This window comes from Rhodamnia argentea, chromosome 1 (genome assembly GCF_020921035.1).
Source record: "Rhodamnia argentea isolate NSW1041297 chromosome 1, ASM2092103v1, whole genome shotgun sequence".
Taxonomy (NCBI): domain Eukaryota; kingdom Viridiplantae; phylum Streptophyta; class Magnoliopsida; order Myrtales; family Myrtaceae; genus Rhodamnia; species Rhodamnia argentea.
The window spans coordinates 18448950-18471893 of NC_063150.1; the positions used below are offsets into that span (position 1 = coordinate 18448950).

Genomic DNA, 22944 nt, shown 5'->3' on the forward strand with positions numbered 1-22944 from the left:
AGGTGATACAGTAAAGCAACATCTCAAAAGTCCTAACTTTGACAAGCAATTAAAAGTTCATTCTTTTATGATCAAAAGGTTCTAACTTTAAAAGCCTTTGATTGCAAATCATATGAATTCAAAGAAAACAAATGAACATGTATACTTTTCAATCAATCATCACAAGTATTGCAATCAAAAGTTGAAAGAAATTACCTTTTTTTAAGCAAAAATTCCAGCACTTGCAATTCACCCTAAAAAAGCTTCCTTTGATCCAAGTTCGCTACGGATTGAACTCAAATTCAACCAAGGCTCTAACAAAAGGTGAGTAGCCACGTTAGATCTCAAAAAAGAATAGAAAAACGAGCCGTTTTACTACTGAACAGGGGCTGATCCGAAGCTTGAAGTGGCGCAACAGCAGTGTGGCGTAGGGTATGGTTTCTTGGAAGGCGTCGGGGCTACTTCAAATGATCTCGGGACACCGCAGCAGCAACTCCAGTAGCAGCCACGTGCAGAGGCCAAAAAACGGTCCAATAGGGAGCAAACGCAAGTCTCCAATACTGGTATTTGATATCTTCGGTGGTGGCTTGATGGATGACCATGAGACCTCTGCCTTTCTCACGTTTTCTCTCTACCATGTAGTGGAGTTCTTAAAAAAAAATCTGATCCCCCGAATGCGTGTGTGATAGATCTTTATATAGTGGATTGCTGGGGCTTCTTCAAAGAGTTTCGAGATTTCCTTTTTCATCTTCAAAGAAATGAGATTCCTTTCTTTCTTCTTCAAAGAATATCGCATTTTCCTTTTTCATCCTCCATCCGAGATTCCTTTCTTCACATAAAAATATATTTTTCAATGAATATCACACCCTTACATGGTCGGATACATAATCTCCGTGTGGCAAATCTTTCAGGCCATGAACAAATATCTTTTTTTTTTTTTCAAACTTTATTTCCTCCTTTCCTTAATCAAGTGAATATCATGTTCTGTTGTGCCCAAACTGTGAACCACATACACTTGAGAATGCAATCTTTCACAATATATGGCCATGATCAGAATGCTTGGTTGATTCTCACGATCTTGGGGGCTTAAATCCAACGCCTTTAAGTTCACTCATCGTCGGTCCAAAAAAAAAAAAAAAATACAAGTATGCAATGTAGAAAATTAAACTAAATTATGTGAAAATTAATTTAAATAATTTTTCTAGGGACTAAGCTTATCCCTAATTGTTATTCAATCAAAATTTAGGTGTCAACAGGCAACATATGCATGGCCCAACCAATACTCACTATTAGATGGTAAAAAGTATCCTGCGATATGTTCGCAGTACTTTACACATTTGGTTTTGCACTATGTCTCATAGTTTTCTTCATTTATTTGGCTTTGCTGATGTAGACTCGGCTAGGTGCAAACTCACCCAACATTCAACCACTGGTTATTGTACTTTTCTCGACTCAAATTATATTTCATGATGTGCCAAGAAACAACTTAATGTGGCCCACTCCACAGCTGAAGCCGAATATTGGGGTCTAAACTCGCTTGAATTTCATTCATACTGCGTGACATTGGGATCTATCAACATCAACCTTCGATACTTTTCTCGGACAACATTTCAGCATTACATCACACAACTAATCCATTTTTTCATGCTTGGATAAAGCACATTTAGATCGATTATCATGTTGTTCGTTAAAAGATTGCTTTGGTTCTATTGTAATTCGATATGTTCCGGCCTCCTCACAAGTTGTTAATATTTTCACAAAACCATTGACTCAAAATAGGTTTGTCTATTTACGAACCAAACTTCGTCTCTACTCCTTCCCATTGACCAGTCTGAAGTGGAGTATTGACGCAACAAATCATAAAGCAAAAAATCAAAATGATTGGAGTGCACAATCTTCTACAAATGAACATGAAGATAAGTTATCAAGTAGAGTACCCGCGAATTGATAATTTAACGATTTTTTTTATTTGTTTTTATTCTTTTTTCATGTATACCAAAATTGTTATCTTTTATCACCATAATTATAGGTAGTGATATCACTACTTATACTATATTATGTATCAATATGAAAGGAGCGCTTCATCGACATTCTTCATTTCTTTACATCTATCGTTGACGTGATACGTTAGTTCTCACAACTTATCGATGGATGCACTAATTTCTTGTTTGCAGAAAAGAAACTCGTACCATTCAATTCGACATTTTGAAGTGTATGCTTGCAACATGGAAAAATTGTCCAAAAAATCTGTATTTTTGCCAAAAGGGTGTGCAGCATTCACCACACCCCTCTTCAGTTAACAAGGAACGCACACTCCAATTTCCTGCCTGTTTTCTGTCATTTTGAGAGACATTTTCAACCACAAAAATGTTGTCCAGCGGTCGACTTTCTGGTGCTTGGTCTCAACCTACGCAGAACATTCTTGGTCTTCATCTTCGTCTTTTGTATGCATTCGTCGTCGAAGAACGCCAATATCCTGCCTGTTTTCCGTCACTTTGAGAGAAATTTTCAATTACAAAAATGTTGTCTAGCGGTTGACTTTTTGGTGCTTTGTCTTAGCCCATGTAGAACGTTCGTCGTCTTCGTCTTTTGTCTGCATTCGTGGACTTCAATTAGGACGCGCGAGTCACTACATTTGCTTGCAGACCGAGCAATGTTACATAAACGAGAAAAGTCTTATGAAAAGTCTTATTTTATAACCTTCTTTTTTTCCTACTAAACGTGTTGATTTTTGTTGTTGGAATTTGCTCATGATCCAATGCATGGATCGCGATGGTTTCAATCCGATTGAAATTTTCTCGTACTTCAATTGCCCTTCGAGCGCCTTGCAAGCCTCGTGAATAGGTTAAGTCAACGTTTGTACTTGTTACAACTCAAAAAAAAAAAAAGAAGAAAGATAATTTGCACACAATTAATGAGGTTCAACTAGTGATCGCCGATCGCTAACACCAACTGCCACATTGATAAATTTATAATGCCCCAATCACCTGTAACCCCGAAATTTCTTTGTGCATCTATCATTGCGTTTTGACAACTTATCGATGAATGAATTAATTTCTTGTTTGCAAATAAAGAGAAACTCTTGTACCGTTCACTTCACCAATTTGACATGTATGCTTTCAACATGGAAAAATTATAGAATAAAGTTTTAAACATATTGCACTTTTGTCAATTCAATCTTAAGCTTCTTAATTTTTCCAATTGAGTTTTAAACCTTTTTTGCATTTTGTCAATTAAGTTCTTTTGACCAATTTTGGACGAGCGCCTTCTAGACGAGCCCCTTCTCATGTGTAAACTAGATTGAGAACGACATGTGAAGTTAACGAACAGGGAAGCCTAAAGTCCAACCCAAAGTCTATATCAATGGGTGGAAAGACACCATACTAGAATAAAGTTTATATAAACATGAAAACAAGCCATGTGGGACAAAAGTTTTATAGAAATTTCATACACCTATGCTTTGATGAAATTCGACTGGTGTTTCTTCCTTTCAAAATTGCCTCTCAACTTTTTACGGAAGATAAAAATTGAACCAAACCAAGAGGAATAGCAAGAAAGTCAAACCACGTCAAAGACTTGAACTCAATGTTGAAGGTCAAACCACTACATTTTACAAAGAATACAATTAAGTCATAAAACTTATTCAATTGGTTCAATTGAGTTATTCCGTTAACTCCATCCAATCTAGCTAAAAAAATGTTGATGTAACTAAAACATGAAATTGAAAGCCAAAACATCATTAGCATTTTTCGTTAGCCAAAAATAGTAGAAATTAACTAGAAGGACTTGATTGCATTTTTTGTAAGTTTTAAGACTTGTATAGTCTTAAAATTATTTTCGGAAACATGTATGTTTTTTCCTGAATTCCCTAGAACCTGGCTATATAGCCGAAAACAGGATATCGAAATATATAAATATATATATTTAGACCTGTATATAAAGTTTTCGTAATCAATTTAAAACCCGAATATGTCTTAGCTTTTAACAGGGTAGTCAGCAGGTAACTTTTTGCTGGAAAGGAAATAACAACAAACAAGCCATTTTCAGGGTCGACCGGGTCATCTGCACTAGTCAATTGTTATTTGTCTTCCCCTACAAAAAAAAAAAAAAATGATTACAATCCATGAGGCATCACTTTCTCCGGAAGCTTTTCCAATCATCGTCTTGCGCACACGTGGGAAAATAATAATAAAATTATTAAATCTATTACAATTATATCAATTTAATTTTTTTTTTTTTGCTAATTGAGCCCTAAACATTTTCACATGGATACCGTCCATCCACCGACCATCCTACGAGATACTACCGACGCTAATGTAAATTCTTTTATGAAATTTTATTAATGTTTTCTTTTCTTTTTATTGTTAAGAGCCGGCAGGAGGCCGCCGGGCACCGGTAGAGGCCTAGTGACGCGCGCCACCAGTTCGATTGCCTAGATTTGAGTAAGGGCGTGAGCCCTCGCCAGCCGCCTGGGAGGGCAATGAAAACCCGACCACATTTGGGTAAGGGCCACCCTTGCCCTATGGCCAACAGCCTCTTACCAACCATTATAGATAAAAATTATTAAAAAAATTCAAAAAATTTTAAAAAATAAAAAAATTTTCATGCCAACGATGACAGTGCCACGTAGGATAGTTAGCCAATGGCCAACGTTCATGTCATCAATTTCCGATCAAAGTTGGCCAAATTGACTTAATTGAAGAAATGTGAAAATGTTTATGGCTCAATTTTCAAAAAAAGAAGTCGAGAACTAAATTGACATAATTGTAATACGTTTAAGAATTTTTTGGTAATTTTTCGGCACACATGCTAACACTTCACAGAGGCTGGGTTTACAATTTTCAATCTCAAATTGAAGGTGTCCAATCATCTTAAACCGAAATAGACATAAGGTTAAGTCTGAACGAGGATGGCCACTGGGTCATGTTGCAATTCTTGGGACAAAGTTCTTAAAATAGATGTAGAGCATGTTATCATCAAACGAATTCTTGACTATATCCCTACTCCTTGATTACGTGGGGACATTGCCCTTCGTCCGCTTGCAAAACGGGGATCAAACTTTACGCACCGTGACAAAGAAAAAAGTCAAATGATCTTTAAAAATATCTATTTCGGGTCTTATTGTTTGCCCATGAGCCAAGAGCGCAGCATCATCTACGAAAGTCGAGTCTCCCACGACTTTTGAATAGTGGGTGCACGTAAATCTAAAAGCCCATTTTTTTTCCTTTCACTTTCTTTTTTTTCCTTGCCCGTCGAGAAATGAGCTATATAAATGCATCATCAACCCGTTCTCTAATGATTTTAAATTTTTGAAGAAAATGAAAGCGTTTGTGCAAAATCTCACTCAAGCATGCATACAAAACACAAAACAGTACACACACCAGAAGAAGAACACAACCATGTAATAATGTGGCAAGAAAGTTGGGAGAGGACAACACGTACACACTATGATACGCATGCACAAATGATCTATACAGACGAGAGATGGGACGAAGATATGACCCATATAAGACAAACCAAACGATGATCAACAGCATCCAAAGCCCATGCATGCTCAAAACAAATAAAGAAAAGTAAGAAAAACGGAAGAAGAAAACTGGCTGGCAAGGAAGAACAATGAAGTGACCATCTCATAGAGGCAGACAGACAGAGAGACAGACAGATTTAGGATTGGAGAGACCGGAGCCAGTGGATGAAGCTTTGAAGGGTAGCGACGTCAGCGCGATGATGGTTCTGAGTGAACTCCAAGAGGTCGGACCATGTGAAATCCGGGTACTTCCTCGGCACTTCCATGCCGGTCCAGAGAAGATCTGACGGGGGTCTCACAGTCCGGTCCTCTCTCGGGCACACAAAGAACACCAGTGACCTCCTCTCGCTCTCCCTGTTCACCAGCGCCCTGTGCAAGCAACTCTTGTACCTCCCATTCGTTAATGCCTGCGATTTGATACTTCTTGATCATTCGCCCTTAAAACAATTGTTGAGAGTGGTTTCCTAACTCTTAACTCGACAAATATCGAAACCATAGATTATTATGGAGAAGGAAGTAAAGGAACAAATGCTCCCACGAGTGCCCACATTGCCATGCAAGTTCATTGGCAAGCGCACGTGGTCAAAGGACAAGTTGGCTGATGATTCAGGGGAACAGCTAAAATACAGGACGAAAAGAAGAGGTAACAACGGTTTTCAATGATGATAAGTTAGTTTTATTACGAGAAATGCTTATGTGACTACCTTAACTTACTGTAAGAATAACATTCTGTTTTGGACCATAAAAAAAAAATAACAAATTATTCAAAGTTGCTATGGGTTCCGCTTTTTCAAGAATTTGTTGCTCACAATATGTTGTTGTTTTCACAATAACCCAAAAATTTTTACGCTAGCAAAATCGTATTATTACGAGAATGGGCCACAGTCGTTACATGTGGAAAGGTGTTTTTACCGCCTATGACTACTTTATTAAAATTCTCGGATGTTCAATCCTTTCTGGCACCGCTTAGTTTCGTCTTCTTTTTTTCAAACGATATGTTCACTTAGCAGTTTTTAAAGAGGCCAAGCTAAATGATGATCAACTTTTTCATCCTTCTATTAGGGACACCTACATATATACACCTACATTGCAAGTCCTAAATTTTGTCGTACGCCATGCAATTGAATTCTGGACATCTTAATTTGTCCAATATCTTTCAAACTTTGGAAATGCAATCTTTGCTGCTGTTAGAAAATTCAAACCCAAAAGTTCAGATTTTAATGAGGAGATACCGTGTGAATATAAACCCCCATTATAATTTCGCACCTAAGCCTGTCTAGTATTTTTTTAGCACCTTCTCTTATAAGTAAATCACAATGAATAGGATAAGCAATATCCACATGCAAAATAAATCGATACAGGTTTAAAATTTTCGGCGTGATTCTAGTTCTATTTTATAGTCGGGAAGAAACCAGTGTGGAAGTACCATGAAAGTGTCTCCAATGTTGACGACGAATGCGTCTTGACGCGGCGTGACGGCTTGCCATTTATTGCTTACAAAGACTTGGAGGCCACCGACTTGGTCCTGGTGGAGGATGGTCAAAGAGGTCGGGTCGGAATGAGGACCCGTGCCCATCGCAAGCCCGGGGGTTCATGCACGGCGGGTACAAATTGCACCTCATTATCGAACTCCCATCCTCAAAGAAGTCCCTGTAGTGCATGCGTTCGATCCCCAAGCTTATCGCCAGCAACTCCATGATCACCAGTGCTAGCTTCTTCATTGCCTCACAGTACTTCTGGTACACCCATCTGATTAGGATCACATGTTTATTAGATAAAACTATAGTCATTTAAAAGTAAATTCCCTTACAAAGTCGGGGCATATGTTCATCTAAGTAGTTACTTATAATGGAAAAGCGTTTTTATCATGATTGCAAAGACTCCTATATATGGAAATGATACTTTGCAGTAAGCATGTTTCCATGGAAAGTTACTCTTTGCTTGGTCCATCTCTTGTGATTAAGCCCAAGATTTTTCCATGCATGCATTGGTAGTGGTATATCAGCCAAGCCTGAACAAAGGCGGAAAATGACTTGGAAAGAAGGATTGTTCTCTAAGAGAAAAGGGAAGAAAGTAAAAGAAACCGAATGGAAATTCAAGCCTTTTGTTTTTGTCAAGATGTTGAGTTTTGTAAAACTATGACCAACTCCTCCATGTTTGCATCAAGGGTGATCTATTTTCAACTTTATTTTTCTATTGACGTGGAGAAAAATCATGACACGTGCAAGTCTAAAGATTGGGTAAATTAAAATTAATGAAAAAGTTAGTTCGATCGCCGTGTGCCACACCCAATAAATGGGTGTCCATGGTAGCACTTTTGCTCTAGAAACCAATTTCTGATCAAAAGTTGATTTTTCTACTTCTGAATTTACTTCTTGTTCAATTGACTCCAAAACTATGTCTTCAACAAAAAATGCTCCAGAAGTACAAAAATCGGATTTTGCTTCAGAGTTACATTATCAAACAGATTTATGCTCCAAAAGAATATCTGGAGCAGAAATTTTATTCCAAAAGTTACGTTACCAAACTGAGATGCTAGAATCAGCCTAAGCTAGCATTTTTTTTCTTGAGTATTTAGGGTTGTGGAGTTATTATTTTGACATACTCATAAAAACAACATTAATAACCGCAAAATTATCTTACCCTGTATGTTCAAAATCATTACCCAAGACAGATTTGAAGTAATCAACCACCACAATGTCAGAGCTCTCATTCTTGTGAAACCCAAAAGAGAATGTCTCCTTCCATGGCAACTTGGATGAGTACCTATCGGCATGAGCCCCGGAGTAACCACACACACCTCCAGTCCTCCTCTTCATGCCGAGCTTCTTGCTCATGGGGAGCCCGAAAATAGCGTCAATCTCATCATAGGCGGCTCTTATGAGGCCCGGGTCGACGCCGTGGTTGATGACTTGGAAAAAGCCATGGTTGGTGCAAGCAGTCCTGATGAGCTCAGCAGCCTGAGAAGTTGCTTCTTCATTGCCTTTTAGGAAGCCTGACAAGTCTATGAGTGGCTCTTTGAGCTCATCTTGGGCGTGAACAAGGTCTTTGGATGGCCAAATGAACTCTTTTGGTAAGTTTGGTTGCTTTTGGAGCAAGGAGGGGTCAAATAGGAGGGTCTCCTTCCCATCCTTGAGCTCCATTGCAGGACAAAGAACAAGAGTTGATGATGAAGTGCTTGTGTCCATTAGAGAAGACATTCTTTTGTACGCTCTTTTGCTACTGAAAAAACTAGCTACTTATAGAGCACCTGCAAGGTGGGACCCCACCGTTTGGACAACAAAACAAGGATGAATATTTAGAATAAAGATTTTTTTCTCTTTTTATATATTCCGTAGAGTATCTCCAGATAAAAGATAAATTCACTTAAGATAATACTGCAAAAAGATCATATCATCCTCCACTCGATAGAATTTTATGGATTACGCTAGCTACCCTTGAGATCAATGCAAGTGGCTTAGTGGTTTGCATGCATCGTCATAGATTTGTTAAATCGAAAAGTTCTCAGAAGCCTCATTATGAAAAATTGACGAAAAAATTAGACACTCTAGATAGTTTTAAACTACAAAGATGAAAATTTATCAGCATCAACGGACCAACTAAATTATCTTCTTGTTTTGTCAATATTTTCCGTATAGTACTCTCTTTTTTTTTTTTTTGCTTAACACTTGAAAACCTTTATTCAAAATTTTATAATCTTAAGTCTGAACTTTATTAATGGATTTAGAGCCATTTTAAGATAGCTGTAGTTGAAACGTAATCGTGTTGTGCTTTTAGTTGTGCTGTGGAATACGCTTTAACTTATGTGTTTGGTAATACGTATTTTAAATTTGCAACAGTTTAAAATTGGGTAATGGTGGAACACCTCATAAAAGCTACAACACACTTATTCATAGCTAAGTTGTTGTGGGAAAGTTATACCAAACAACCTCTTATTAGGTACACTGGTAATATAAAGATAATTTTATTTTGTCATCACTAAAAGTTTGACACGTGTATATTTGATAGTAAATTAGACAACTAAATGTTTGTATGCGATATCACAAATATAGTAGTAATATGAACTATTTACACTGCCGGTATACTTATCAAATTCCTTTCCTCGTGTGACAAATTAAGGATAATCATTCCCCATTCGTCATGTTGTGTGCCTGATCACTTAATCCATGTAACCTATTTGCGATGTCGCCGACTAGATTTGACATTCTTGTCATCTTATTCACACATTACTTCACTCGAACAAGCTGGAAAAAAGTCATTCGTGTTCGAGTAGTGGCGACATTGATGATTTGATGGTAACCATGTGGACATTTGGGCATGTTGAGGGACCGAAATTTGATGTTTGGAGAAGTTCTGGGACCAAGACTAGAATCCACCGTTCTTTTCTAATCGATGTGCGGTACAACGACAGGCAATAATATATATTTCAATGGGAAAATTATCCAAAAAGTCTTGACCATATTGCATTTTTAACAATCCAGTCATAAACATTTTAATTTTGTCAATTCAATTCTAAACATTTTCATATTTTGTCAATTGAGTCTACCGAGTCAATTTTTACAGGAAATTATCGACGTGGACATCAACCATCCTACATGGCATGGCCGACATCGACGTGAACAATCTTTCATAATACTTCAATATTTCTTTATTTTTTTCTTTTTATCTTTTCTTCTTTATTTTGGAGGGCGGAGGGGGGGTTCAAAGGGCCGGCAGCCCCCTGGCAAGGGTGTAACGAGCCCTCGCGGGCCACAGCGAGGGCCACCATGCCCTTGCCTCGCTAGATCCAGCGATTGCCTTGCACTTGTGTGCTCCTTTGTCCTAGCGAGGGCATGGCGAGCTCTTGCAAGCCGTGGCGAGGACATGACGAGCCGTCACGGGCCACAACGAGGGCTTGGGCGAGGGCCACCACTCCCTAGCATCACCAGAACCGACGACTGCCTTGTACTTGTGGGCTCCTCTGTCTGCTTGGAGTTATGGGTGTGGCAACCGCATGGGTTGGAGTCAAAGCGAGAAGCCAAACTGTTGTAGAGCAGCTTGTTGTCCCTGAAATGCACACTAGTGTCAAAGTCTTGCTAGATTTAGCATAGCAAGGGCGTCTCGGCCCTCACCCAAGCCCTCATTGGCCATAGCGAGGGTGGACAAGGGCTGTGATGTCGTCGCTGTGGCCCGCGAGGGCTCGTCATGCCCTCGTCGGCCTTACTGAGGGGTCGTGACCCCTCACCCACAGCGGACGATGCCTCGTCGCTTGAAACAAAAGAAAAAAAAAATAGAGCAAAGAAAAGAAAAAGGAAAAATAAAAATATATAAATTCAAACATTATAAAAATTATCCACTTCAATGCCGATCGTGGCACGTAGAGCAGCCAGTGTTCATATCAATAATTTTCGGCAAAAATTATTTGAGTAGACTCTACTAGTAAAATATAAAAAAGTTTAGAACTTAATTGACAAAATTAAAAGGTTTAGGATTAGATTGGCAAAAGTGCAATAGCCTAAGGACACTTAGGACAATTTTCTTGTACTTTGATCGATTAGCAAACTTGTGCTATACTCGATAAGATCGTGAACCGCCAACAAATATATAAATAAAGTAGGGCATATCCAATTTCGCCATCAATTTGTTACATATCTTAGCATGCCAAATTAATAAATCAGTCTGAGTAAGTTCATAGTTATTTTGACGAATTGGTATGAGCGACCGGAGTTAGCGGGTGATCCTAAAAGAGTGGGAGTGGAGAAAGGCCAAAGCCGCCCATTTTGTTCTTCTGATCACTCTTAGTATCTAATTATCATTAACTCATGCATATTTTATGATGCACCTAAATAATTCATTATAAAGGTGAGTTGTCTCAAAACAGTCCATCAGAAAAGTTGACGCAAAGGTTTGGAGAAGAGGTAAAGGGACCAACGACACGGACTCCTGTCACTCTCACCAACAATCAACGGCGGTTTTGAACGTTACTGTAGCATTCTTTTTTTTTTTTTTTTTTTTTTTTTATGACTTAAGTTTTCCTAGTATTTTTAACTAAATAGTTGTTTTGTGGTTTTATAATCTTAAGCGGAAACTCATGATGTTTTTTTTTTTTTTTCTAAAGCATGTACTGTTGAATGTCCATATATGGAGTCGACTTAAGTTTTCCAAGTCATTTTTAACTCAAATAGTTACGTTTTGTGGTTTTCACAATCTTGAAAGCGGAAACTCATACATGCTTTTGATAATTTCCCGAATTTTAGATAAGATAAATGTTGCGGGATTCTTCCGAATTCTCATCCCTACTTATCCTACCAAAACTTAAACTTGACAGATCATTATGTTCTCATCCCTACTTAGCCTACTAAAATTTTAATTTTAATGATCATTATGCTACTGTATTAATCAAACTGATGCAAAAACTATTTAACAAAATTAGTCTAATAGATAACTTGTCAAAGACTTGTTAGAAAGAAAGTCATGCGAAATCCAAAAGATAAAGAATTTACGTAGAAAAATTTATTTTTCCAAGAAAAATTTGTGTTTGGAGACAAGGCCGTACATGACCCCTATCATCTTTAATGCTCTATTCTGTCTTATATGACGGTATATTGTCCTCTCTTTGTCACACAAGAATAAACAAATTTTTGCTTTAGTTTGAAAAGCAACCCATTCATAAGTGACTCAGTTAGTTAGGGCATATTTGAAATTATGTAATTAGGTGCACTGATTTCAGATTTGATTTCTCAGTTGAGCACTTATTATTTGTTTTGGAAGCCATGGTGGTAGATTGCTGTATTAGTCTCCCTTAAAGAAGAGTTGAGGTGCGCGTAAGCTGGTCCGAATACTTCGATTATAAAAAAAAATTATGATAAGGTTTAAGGTACCTATCAAGAGTACATGAGGGAGGCGAAGGACTAAGACACGAGACAAAGCACATGCATTCCCCGATATGGATTTTGTCTAATGAGAATCAATTTCCCAATTCCAACACTTGTCTTGTCCTACGAAGAAGACAACAAATCATGTAACGCCTATCCCTTTCCTTGCAGTTGTCCACAAGCAACGTGTCTTGTCCATTTTTTGGGGGCGTGTAGCCCCGGATGCCCATAATCCTTTGTCCGGCAATATAAAATGTTATTCAAAGAATATTAAATTTATTTATTTGTTTTTATCAATTCAACGCTAAACTTTTTAATTTTACCTACTAAATCTTAAATCTTAAATTTATTTATTTATTATATGTTTACATTTTTTTCAATTATTTTATTAATTTTGTAAAATTTCTCTTTTTTTTTTTTTTTTTGCTTCAAAGTTCCGATGACCTCTGCCGACCATTGAGTAAGGATTAGCGACCCACGCCAGCCCTGGGGTGAGGGCTACAAAGCCCTCACCAACCATAAGCGATGGTTACGACCCTTCGTTGAGGCGACAGAGGGCATCACAAGCCCTCATGGACCACAGCTAAGGCATTGCGGGCATCACTCGCCCTCATTGGGCTACCACACCCTCGCCTCGTCGGATTGCCCACGTTAGGGCCGGCAAGGGTGTCGCGGTCCTCATCCACCCTCACTACGGCCAACGAGGTCTCGCAAGCCCTTGCCAGATCTAGTGATGACCAACTCGCCTAAGGGCCGGCGGGAGTTGCCGGCCATTGCCCAGTGGCCGGTGGAGATCACCAACCCTCAACCGCCAGCCCTTTGAAACAAAAACAAAAATATATATAATAAAAGAGAAAATTCAATAGAAAGTATTCAAAAGATTCAAAAAATATCAAAAATCATCCACGTCAACGTTGGCATTCACCGGATTGTCACGTTAGCGATTTTTCATCAAAATTTACTGGATTGACTCAATTGAAAAAACGTGAAAATGTTTATAACTCAATTAACAAAATTAAAAAAATTAAAATTGAATTGACAAAAAAGTGCAATGTATTTAGTTGTCAAATGCAATAATGCACTTGACAACTTGGGGGTTTTGTTAATTATAAGAAAGAATATCATCTAAGGCTGCTATTTTGGCGATGAACAAGACATGGTGACTTAAAGATCTTTGCATATTGCTCCTTAGCCAATGTGACATTTTTTAACATGTCCTTCTTCTTCTTCTTCTTCTTTTCAATTTTTACTTATAAATAAAAATAAAAATTCAAACTTTCCTGGATTTCATGCATGACGTTATTAAAATGTTGTCATACATCGCTTAATAATGAGTCTTATATGCTTTTTATATTAATGTTGTATCTCTCCACTTATCAATTTAAATTTTTGGGTTTGACTTTCTAATACCCATAATTATATATAAATCAGTAACTTCACATATATAGAGTACCATTTCATCCGGTCTGTCATGACAAGTAGGTGATGCGGTGATTCGAACCAGGGTTATGCAACATCCAAAAACCAAACAATCAATTGTTCAGCAAAACTCTCAACTGTTTTTGAACATGCATATCATGTATAAGGTATTTAGCGAACTCCATTTTACCTTCGATACAAGCACCAACACCATTTTTTAGAGGCGTCTATGCTTTACTTATATTTGATGTGGCTGTTTTTTGCAACTTTTGTGAAATTAATTATTGGTACATAAGGCATTGTTTGTTTAGCGAAAAATGAATAATTTAAAAAAATATTTTCGTGAAAACGACCACTTGTATCATTTATAAAAATGAATGAACGTGAAATATATTCATCGACCACGAAAATATTGAGTCATAAATTATTGTTGATAATGAAAATATTTCTCGTTGTTTAATTATTTTAACCGATACAATAAATCGTTTTTAAAAAATATTTTTCAAACTATTTATTTTTTGAAAAACAAACAGAGCCAAGATTCTAAGTATCATAGAGACGGTATACTTTTTCCGATGATTTGATTACGTAGGACACTGTAGGTGAATCCACGTAACTTAGTATATTGAAAAATAGGAAAATTTTAAATAAGGATCCGAAGTGCCCTCATTTTCTCAAATAAGAACCCGAAAAGTATATTGTTTCAAATAAGGATTTAAAATGCTCTATTTGTTTCAAAGAAGGGTTTGACCAAGGGCATTTTTGTCATTTTTCTTTTTTTAATCCTTTTCCCTTTTTCTTTTCTTTTTTCCTTTTTTCTTTTTGGTTTTTCTTTGTTTTTTTCCCTTCATCATTTTCATTCCCACCGACGAGAGCTGGGCAGCTTCGGTAGTTCAAAACACTGACTTGACTACGTTGCCTGCATTTTCAACGAACAATTCCCACGCCTCTTTTGTCGTTCAAAACTTCGACTGTGAATTCGGCATCAGTCTTCATCTCTCGACGTATCTCGAAAGACCGAGACGTCAACATAATCTTGGAACCTGGATGTGGATGGGGAACGCCCAGACAATCGAAATCAATTGTCTCCCGCACATCATCTCATATGAGGTGGAACCTATCTACTTTCTCCAGTCCCTAGGAAAGTCTCGAAGCCATCCTCTTCACACTTTCTTCTGTCCTCACCTCCATTTTCAACTATCTGCTATCTGTGTCTGAATGGCTTTCAGGTCTAGTTTCTTCAACATCGTGACCTATATGACCACACCAAAATGATGCAGCGGGGAATCGGTCCCCAATGAGTTGTTCAGGTTCTTCAGTAGGGCTGTCTTGCCGACTACTCCCCATATGTTGATTCTTCAGACACCGCCCTCTCCCAGAACTTTGGCAAAATTTTCTGATGCCACAATTTAACTCTCAATCCTAGGAACAGGAAGGTGTTCCACAGGCTTGACAGGACTGTTCATGACCACCATGCCTGCCAAAAAATTCCCGGCTTTGACAAGTCGTTTGAAATCATTTATCGTCTCTGCGACAACCAAGCCAAGTTGGCAACTGATTTCCGACGTAAATTCAAGTTGTATTTGTAAATTTATTTTCGATATTACCCTTGTTTATTCTTCAATGGAAATCTCGTCTGGGCAAGGCAAGCCCTTGCCGGCCGTAGGCGAGGCCAGCCCTAGCTAGATCTTGGCGAGGCCAGCCTCACGGTGGCCGACGAGGGACTGGGAGAAGCTGTCCCTCTCGGCTGACAAGGCGAGCAGGCTGTGTAACTCCACCTAGGGAGGTGCGTCGACGGCACCCAGGCCAGGCATGGGCAGGGCGAAGCTGCCCAGCTCTCATCGGTGATGAAGAGGATGAAGGGGAAAAACAAAGCAAAATTAGAAAGAAAAATGGAAAAAAAAAAAGAAAAGAAAATGACAAAATATTTAAAAGGAAAATGACAAAAATGCCCTTAGTCAGGCCATTGTTTAAAATAAAAAGGGTCCGAAGTGTCCTCATTTTTTCAAATAAGGGCCGAAGTTGCGCCCAAATGTAGAGATAATATGTTTGGCAAATAGTACACACTATCAAATTAATTCATGTTAGATTCGAAAAACCAGCGTCTAATTAAAAAGCGTCAACTTTTAAATTCGGGTCAATTCGAACATAACGGCATTTTGATCCGAATAAAAGAAATAGCATTTCGATTTCTTGATGAACAGTAGAGATAAAGATAAATCCATCAAATATATTTATAATAGGGTTAATATTACGAAAAACTCCAAATTGATACACACGTGACAAAATTATCAAAAACTAATTTTTTGACCACCAAAATATCTAAACCAGTACAACCGTGAAAAATTTACTTTCTTTGAGGTTTTGTTAAATTTTACCTTCAAATTATGAGTTGGATGAAACATGACAGTTGACGGGTGTACCGGTTTGAGATTTTTACTTTACGTTTGTCACAAGTATACTAGTTTGAATTTTTTCATGATAATAACTCAATTTAACAAAAACTAACATAGGGTAAATTTATCACATGTGCACCATTTTGTGATTTTCAATGGTCGAAAAATTTATTTGAGGGTAAATTTGTCACTTATATACCAGTTTAGGATTTTTTATGATTAAAAAATTAATATTCGATAATTTGTCACAAGTGTACTAATCTAAGGTTTTTCATACACATGTGACAAATTTACCCTAACTAATTTTTTATCACCAAAAATTTCAAATTGGTACACTTGTGACAAATTTACGGTCCGTTAGTTTTTCTTAAATTCAACCTTCATATTGCGGAGATAGATGGCACATGACAGTTTACAAGTCTACCAATTTGAGACTTTTGCCGTCCATTTGTCACATGTGTCTTGGTTTTAATTTTTCATGATATTAATTCAATTTGACGGAAACTAACGGATGGTAAATTTGTCACAAGTGTATCAGTTTGGATTTTCAATGATGAAAAAATTAATTTGAAATAAATTTATCACATATATAATAATTTGCGATTTTTTAAAGTTAAAAAATTAATTTAAATAAATTCATCATAATTTTATGATTTAAAATTTTCCGTAATATTAACTTCATATATAGGGTAGAAGCGTTTGACTCCTAACCGGGACGTGTCACTTCTCAATTATGATCAATAAGGCAAGCACAATCACAAAAATGAAACCCTAGATGAATCATACGGAGTCAAATTGCATCGGAAAATTATGCGTGGACTTCCTGCTCGGCTTCGTCCTTGTCTTTTGTCTGACTTCGGCTTCGTAGAACGCAAGAATAGACGGTTTTGTGCCGGCCTTCCCAACACCGTGCTCGTTTTGCTTACATGTTTTTTCCTGAAAAGTTATTGAAAATCAATGCGTATGCTTATTTGATATGGGATACCGATTATTTAAGCAGATCCGTTAAATAGATGGATCGAACTGAATTTAGACTCAATAAAAAATAATCCGACTTAAATTGACCATTTAATCCTAAGGCAAAGTATAACGGATCAATCGAATTGGGACCGTCTAGATCGGACCAACTGGCCAATTTTGTTCGGTTTCCAATTCAAGGAGAGAACTGGATCGAGCTGAATAAATTAAAAAAGAAGAAGTTCTTGAGACCTTCAGTTCTGGAATTGACCTTGATTTGCTTCGGACACTTGTTGTAAAGCCTCTCAAGGGCCTCAACCTGCTCAAGCATGTAGCTCGCAAATTTCCCATTGTCTAAGCTATTGCTACTATTGCTGTTCCCATCCCAAGTTTACCGTCCTTGCAGGAGGTTGCCACCGCCAGAAAAATTTCAATTCAATCACACTGACTTTCCGGGAAAATTCTGACTTTCCAGGAAAAAGAACCGCAGAACTTCTCAAGAAATAGTCCACAATGCCTGACCCCAAAGCACCCTCCTTTTCTTTTCTCGACTCTTTAGAGCTCTCAGCCACATGCAAAATGCAAAATGCAAAATGCCAAATGCCCACGATTTCAGTGCGGTTGTGAGAACTGACTGATAAGCACCACCGAACACAAGACGAACAGTGAAAAATCTCTCTCTAGAGATCAGCGCTTCTTCAACCTAATACTTTTCCTAAGCGCAAGCTTCATATATAAGTTTTGTCTATTATTCGAGAATCGGAGCTCAACTCTTCAATGGGACCGAATAATGTTTTTTTAGAAAGAATTTCCTAATGTAATCCTCATACATAGTATGACTTCTAGGTTTAACAACGACGCGGTGCAATTAATAACAGATGGTCCCGTGAATATGACGCTAACGAAAAAAATTTAACGACCGATCCAATGATTGGACCACCCGGGAACCAATCACTTTTACTTAACACGTTTTGACATATTTCTATGCATTACAAATTTAATGACTCTTACCCAGCCCAACACACACTCTACCCAACTCATATTGCTAAAATATTTCATATTTAACTCAATCTAGAAAAATACATACCTCAATTGAGGTAAGAGCGTGAAGTGAGCGAGCGCTCAATTGAGTAAGGGCAAGAGAGTGAAGAGAGAGTCGTGCAAGTACATATGGATTAGATCTAAGTAAGTTGTAATACATTTGACACCCTTATAATTTTGGATTTTTTACGATCTATTTAATGTATAACTAATTCATCTAACCACTTGGCCGATTAAATATGGGTTAAGAAAAATGAGTCCATAACCCATTTTGACCATTCTATATAAGAGTTCGACACCAATGTCCACATGACCGAACAATAAAGTTGGCGTAAACAAGGATTGGCAGTAGGAATATAAGTCAAAACATCTCCTAGAACTTAGTGAAAAATGTAACGGTGTTGGAAGCGCACGACAGAAGTTCGATACATACACCTAGGGAGATCGTAAAGCGGGAGCTTAAGTTTGAGTCTGTCAACATATCCAGTTGAACCCACATTTACTCGAAAGCTTAAACCAATGAATAGACCAACTTGGTTAGTTCATGAATGCTGCCATCGGACCAACATTACTACACTACAATGCCCGTCATCGGCACATCCAGTTAGACCTACTTTATGATTGCGGGAACCGGTTCAAATGTGAGGAACAAGGCTTTATAAGTATACCTTTGCCCACCATCAACTATGATACTATTTGTTGGGAGCGAGTAGCAAAAGTCCAATACCTTCATTGGGAAAGATCGCTGAGATGGAATCTAAGTCCAAATCCGTCAATATATCCAATTAGAACTATCTTATGATTGTAGGAACTGGCTCAAATGTGACGAACAAGGCTTTATAAGTATAGAAAGGGTTTGGATTCAAAGCAAGGCACGTGGAATCAACCAATTGACAAGATCCAACTTATTTTGTCCAATTTTCTTCTCTTTTAGCAAAAGATCTTGCTCTTGCGAGTTTGTTTCGTGATCGTGCCGTTTGATTTTTCCGCTTTGGATTACCCATGGGACTAGCTCGTGTTCTTTTCTAGGCTGTATATCGTTCAACCCGTATTCTAGCAAAAGATGAAAGTCGACCCACCAGGCGTGGACCGCCTGCTATCAATTCCGATCGCGTCTGCAAATCCCGCCTCCAGGGATGGAACACCGGTTTTTTGCCTGCACTCTCGTCGAATCTCGCGTTTCGGAAGCTCCTGTAACTTGTTTCGCCTTTTCATTTCTCTTTCTCTATGCTCGAACATGTTTGCCACGATGCAGTGCACTACACGGTGGGGCGTGTTGATAAGTGGATGCATAAGCCTCGCTTCAACTCGTGTTCTTCGTCCACTTATGCATGGGTTGTCCGAAGTTAATTGTGTCAATTTACTCTTAAACTTTTTTATTTTGGCCAACTAATCATAAATTTTTTCACATTTTACCAATGAATCCATCCGGCCAATTTTGATTGGAAATTATTTAAATGAATGACAGTCATCCTCTATGATATTGCAGGCCCTTATGTGGAGATATTTTAATATTTTATTAAAAAAAAAATCTATCCTTTTTCTTTTCTTTCTTTTTATTGTTAAGGCTAGCCGGAGGCCCGGTGACGTCCACCCGCCATTAGGTGAGGGCCTACAAGCCCTCCTCGGCAGCTGGCGAGGTCGCAGCTCTTGCCCAGATCTGAGTGAGGGCTGCAAGACCTCTCCGACCACTAGGCAAGTGTTGCAAGCCCTCACCTTCCAAGATTAAATTTCACTCCATACCTAAGTCTCTAGAGCATGCCCGAGAAAGCTCGGATCGAAATCTGATATGAACAAAGGAAAAGCTTCTTCATTTCCAACACCAAAATACACAACACAGCACAACACACTAATAGGAATAGAGAAACCCCACAACAACTGGCGACGATACTCATAGATTTCCTAGAGGATGCAGCATACGTTTTCGTTCACCCACTTTCCAAGCATGTACGCACCCCGTAGCTTCTTGTACAGTGGTGAGAATTCGCCCCAGTTCCTCGTCTACACCGCCACGTTACTAGAGTTAAAGACTGATTCAAAGACAATCGAAACAATTCATGTAACGGTAAATTTTTTTAGGAAATTTTTTTTTCAAATTACTTATTTTTCATGAAACAAACGAAACTTCAAAGACAATTGAAACAGATCATGTTATGGCAATTTTGTCTACTTGAGGTGGTAATTTTTGTGAGAAAGATAGAGAGAGGTAGAGATCCTACTTAGTTATTAGCTCCGCACACCTGAAGGCCAAATCTCACCTGCATGACATTTTTCCTAATTTCTAGTGTTTCGAGGGCAGAAAATATGATCAAAGAAAATATTTTCCGATCAACAGAAAACATCCTTTCAAAATTGGGGAAGACGTTTTCCATTTCTGTAAAAGGAGAAATCATTTTCCACTGTTTCTCACGCGTGCTCTTGTCCTCTTCCTCAAGCCAAAATCTCACCCCACCTTCTGTCACTCCTCTCGATTTCTCTCTCTTCACTCCCACTCTCTCTCCTTGATCCCTCCCGCTCTCTCGATTTCACTTTCTTCACTCCCACTCTCTCTCTCTCCTTGATGGCTCACAGGGAGGAGAAGGGTTTGCTGATGTGATTGTGGTCGTTGATGTTTCTGGACAAGTTTCGTTAGATCTGAGAGAGGGACTGGAGGTTGCAACGGACGATGTTGTCCACGAAGCGCGGGTCTCTTCCTTGGTGCGGCCCAGAGGGACGTTGATGACGTATGACTCAACGACGACGGTGTCCTCCTCCCTGTCGCCCTCGTCGGAGGGGTGGATCATATTGACAGACCTGTAATTCGCGAGGTGATGGTCACCGCCGACCACATTGAAGCTGATGATATGGCACTCGTCCTCGAGGATATCAAGGCGCTCGGTGCTGTTGGTGGTAGGGAGGCCGGAGACGAAGTGGATCTCGTGGAGGGTGCCCACCACGTTGTCATCGCTGCCGGCGAGGACGTGGCAGCTCATGACAAAGTGCTTTTAGGACCTGGGGGTTGTCAAAGCGGCAGACGAAGGACTAGACAGTGGAGAAGGAAGCGTCGATGCATTACAACACGGCGGAGCAACACTGGTTGGGGCCAACGGCCTAGGTGTGGTAGAGGGCGGCCGCCTTGGGGACGGGGCACAAGAGGCGTGTGCTTTGGGTAGTCTTGGCACATGGTGGCTATCATGGCAGCGGCCGTGGCCAGGGCAGGGTTCGGGTTTAAAACAAAAAATTATTGAAGGATGTAAATGGAGGAAAATCAAATCCACTTTTCCATAACACACAACAAAAAATATTTTCCGAGTCTTTTTCATGTTTCAGTCAAACACCGAAAAATATAGTCATTTTCTTGGAAATTGGCTTCCCGAAAAACATTTTCCAAAAGCGACTTATTTTTCGTGAAATAAACGGAGCTTATTATTTATTTTGTCACATCCTTCTATCAATCACAGTAACTTACACCTAGATCTGTCAAAACAGATTCAAACCCATTTAATAACCCATAAGTATTTAAATGGATTATAAATAGATCATAACAAACTTAGCAGGCCAACGTAACGAGTCTACAAAATAAAAATAAAAAAGAAAAATAAGTGGATTATAACAAATTTACAACCAATTTAAGAGGCATCTATCATTTCTTTGAGTTCTTTTTTTTATTTTTTTCCTTCCTTTTTTTTCTTTCTTTTATCTTACGCACGACGGCCGCTGGTGAGGGTTGTTCTGCTGATTGCCCACGGATTTATTGCGTGGTCACATTGGTCTATGATCTACCATCACTCATTGCCGAACCACCACCAGATTCACCAATATTACAACCTAGGGCTGTCGCCGCCAACACCCACCTCTATCATCAATCGCTTTAACATTCAGACCTACACAACATGATTTAAACAAGTAGATGAAGGGTCGCCATGAGCAAATCGATGTTGATGCACATGATGGTCAACACTTGGGCCATGGATACAACATCGTCAACTTGCCGATAACCGCCATTGGTCACCTTATCAAGGAAGAGTTCTCGGTTGTGGTTGCCAATGAGTAATCTACTGGTGATAATTGCTGGCTAATGGAGATTGGAGAGTGAAGAAAAAGAGAGGAGAATAGGGAGAATTGTCTGAGGAAAAACCACTACGCCTAATGGGATCTCGCGGCGGTGGCGGCGAGCAGGAAAGGGGTGCTCGCCTGCAGCACCGGCCCTCACCTATGGTCGGCGATGATCGGGTGGTGTCGCGACCCTCTCAATTCTTAGGTCGAGGGAGCAAGGGCTAATGGGTCATCGTTATCTAGCTCGTAATGGATGGATTTCGGACACGGGCCCATCCCATGGCCTATTTCCCAAGTCACGACGAAGAGGTTTTATTAAAGAAACAAGGGTCGACCTTCTCATAACGTTGGGGTTGGACCCATAGTCGCAATATGTGCATAGTGCGCAAGCCAACGGAGTGGCCATCAATCATTTTTTGGAGGGTATGATCGGAAACCCTATCGAGTAGTAGGGAGAGTCCGTTTGATTCTACGAAAACCGGATAAATGGATTCGGGATGTTGACACCGAATTTTGCCAATTCTGTATTTTATTTTCTTTGTAAAATAGAATATGTCAAATTTGTTAAATATGCATCTTTTTCTTGTTTTATTGCAAAATAGAATATATATATATATATATATATATATATATATATATATATATATATATATATAAAACATGAAAGTAACAAAAAAAGGGATCGGGGCCAGGTTGAACCTAGCTTGTGCTTCGGCCCACCTCTTTTCTCTTTTCA

At 38.8% G+C, this 22944-nt stretch overlaps 1 protein-coding gene and 1 long non-coding RNA gene across 2 annotated transcripts; both read right to left on the reverse strand.

Moving 5' to 3' along the window:
• Positions 1-1229: 1229 nt before the first annotated feature.
• On the reverse strand, positions 1230-20428 carry LOC125315820. Its single transcript, XR_007199102.1, has 3 exons — positions 20007-20428; positions 16470-16474; positions 1230-1261 (listed from the first exon to the last, which is right to left on the reverse strand). It is a non-coding gene; the product is annotated as an uncharacterized LOC125315820 (long non-coding RNA).
• On the reverse strand, positions 5644-8706 carry LOC115727302 (gibberellin 20 oxidase 2-like). The gene is given in 4 exon segments (XM_030657483.2): positions 5644-5913; positions 6933-7094; positions 7096-7255; positions 8150-8706. Coding segments are annotated over 4 exon segments (1149 nt in total).
• Positions 20429-22944: the final 2516 nt, after the last annotated feature.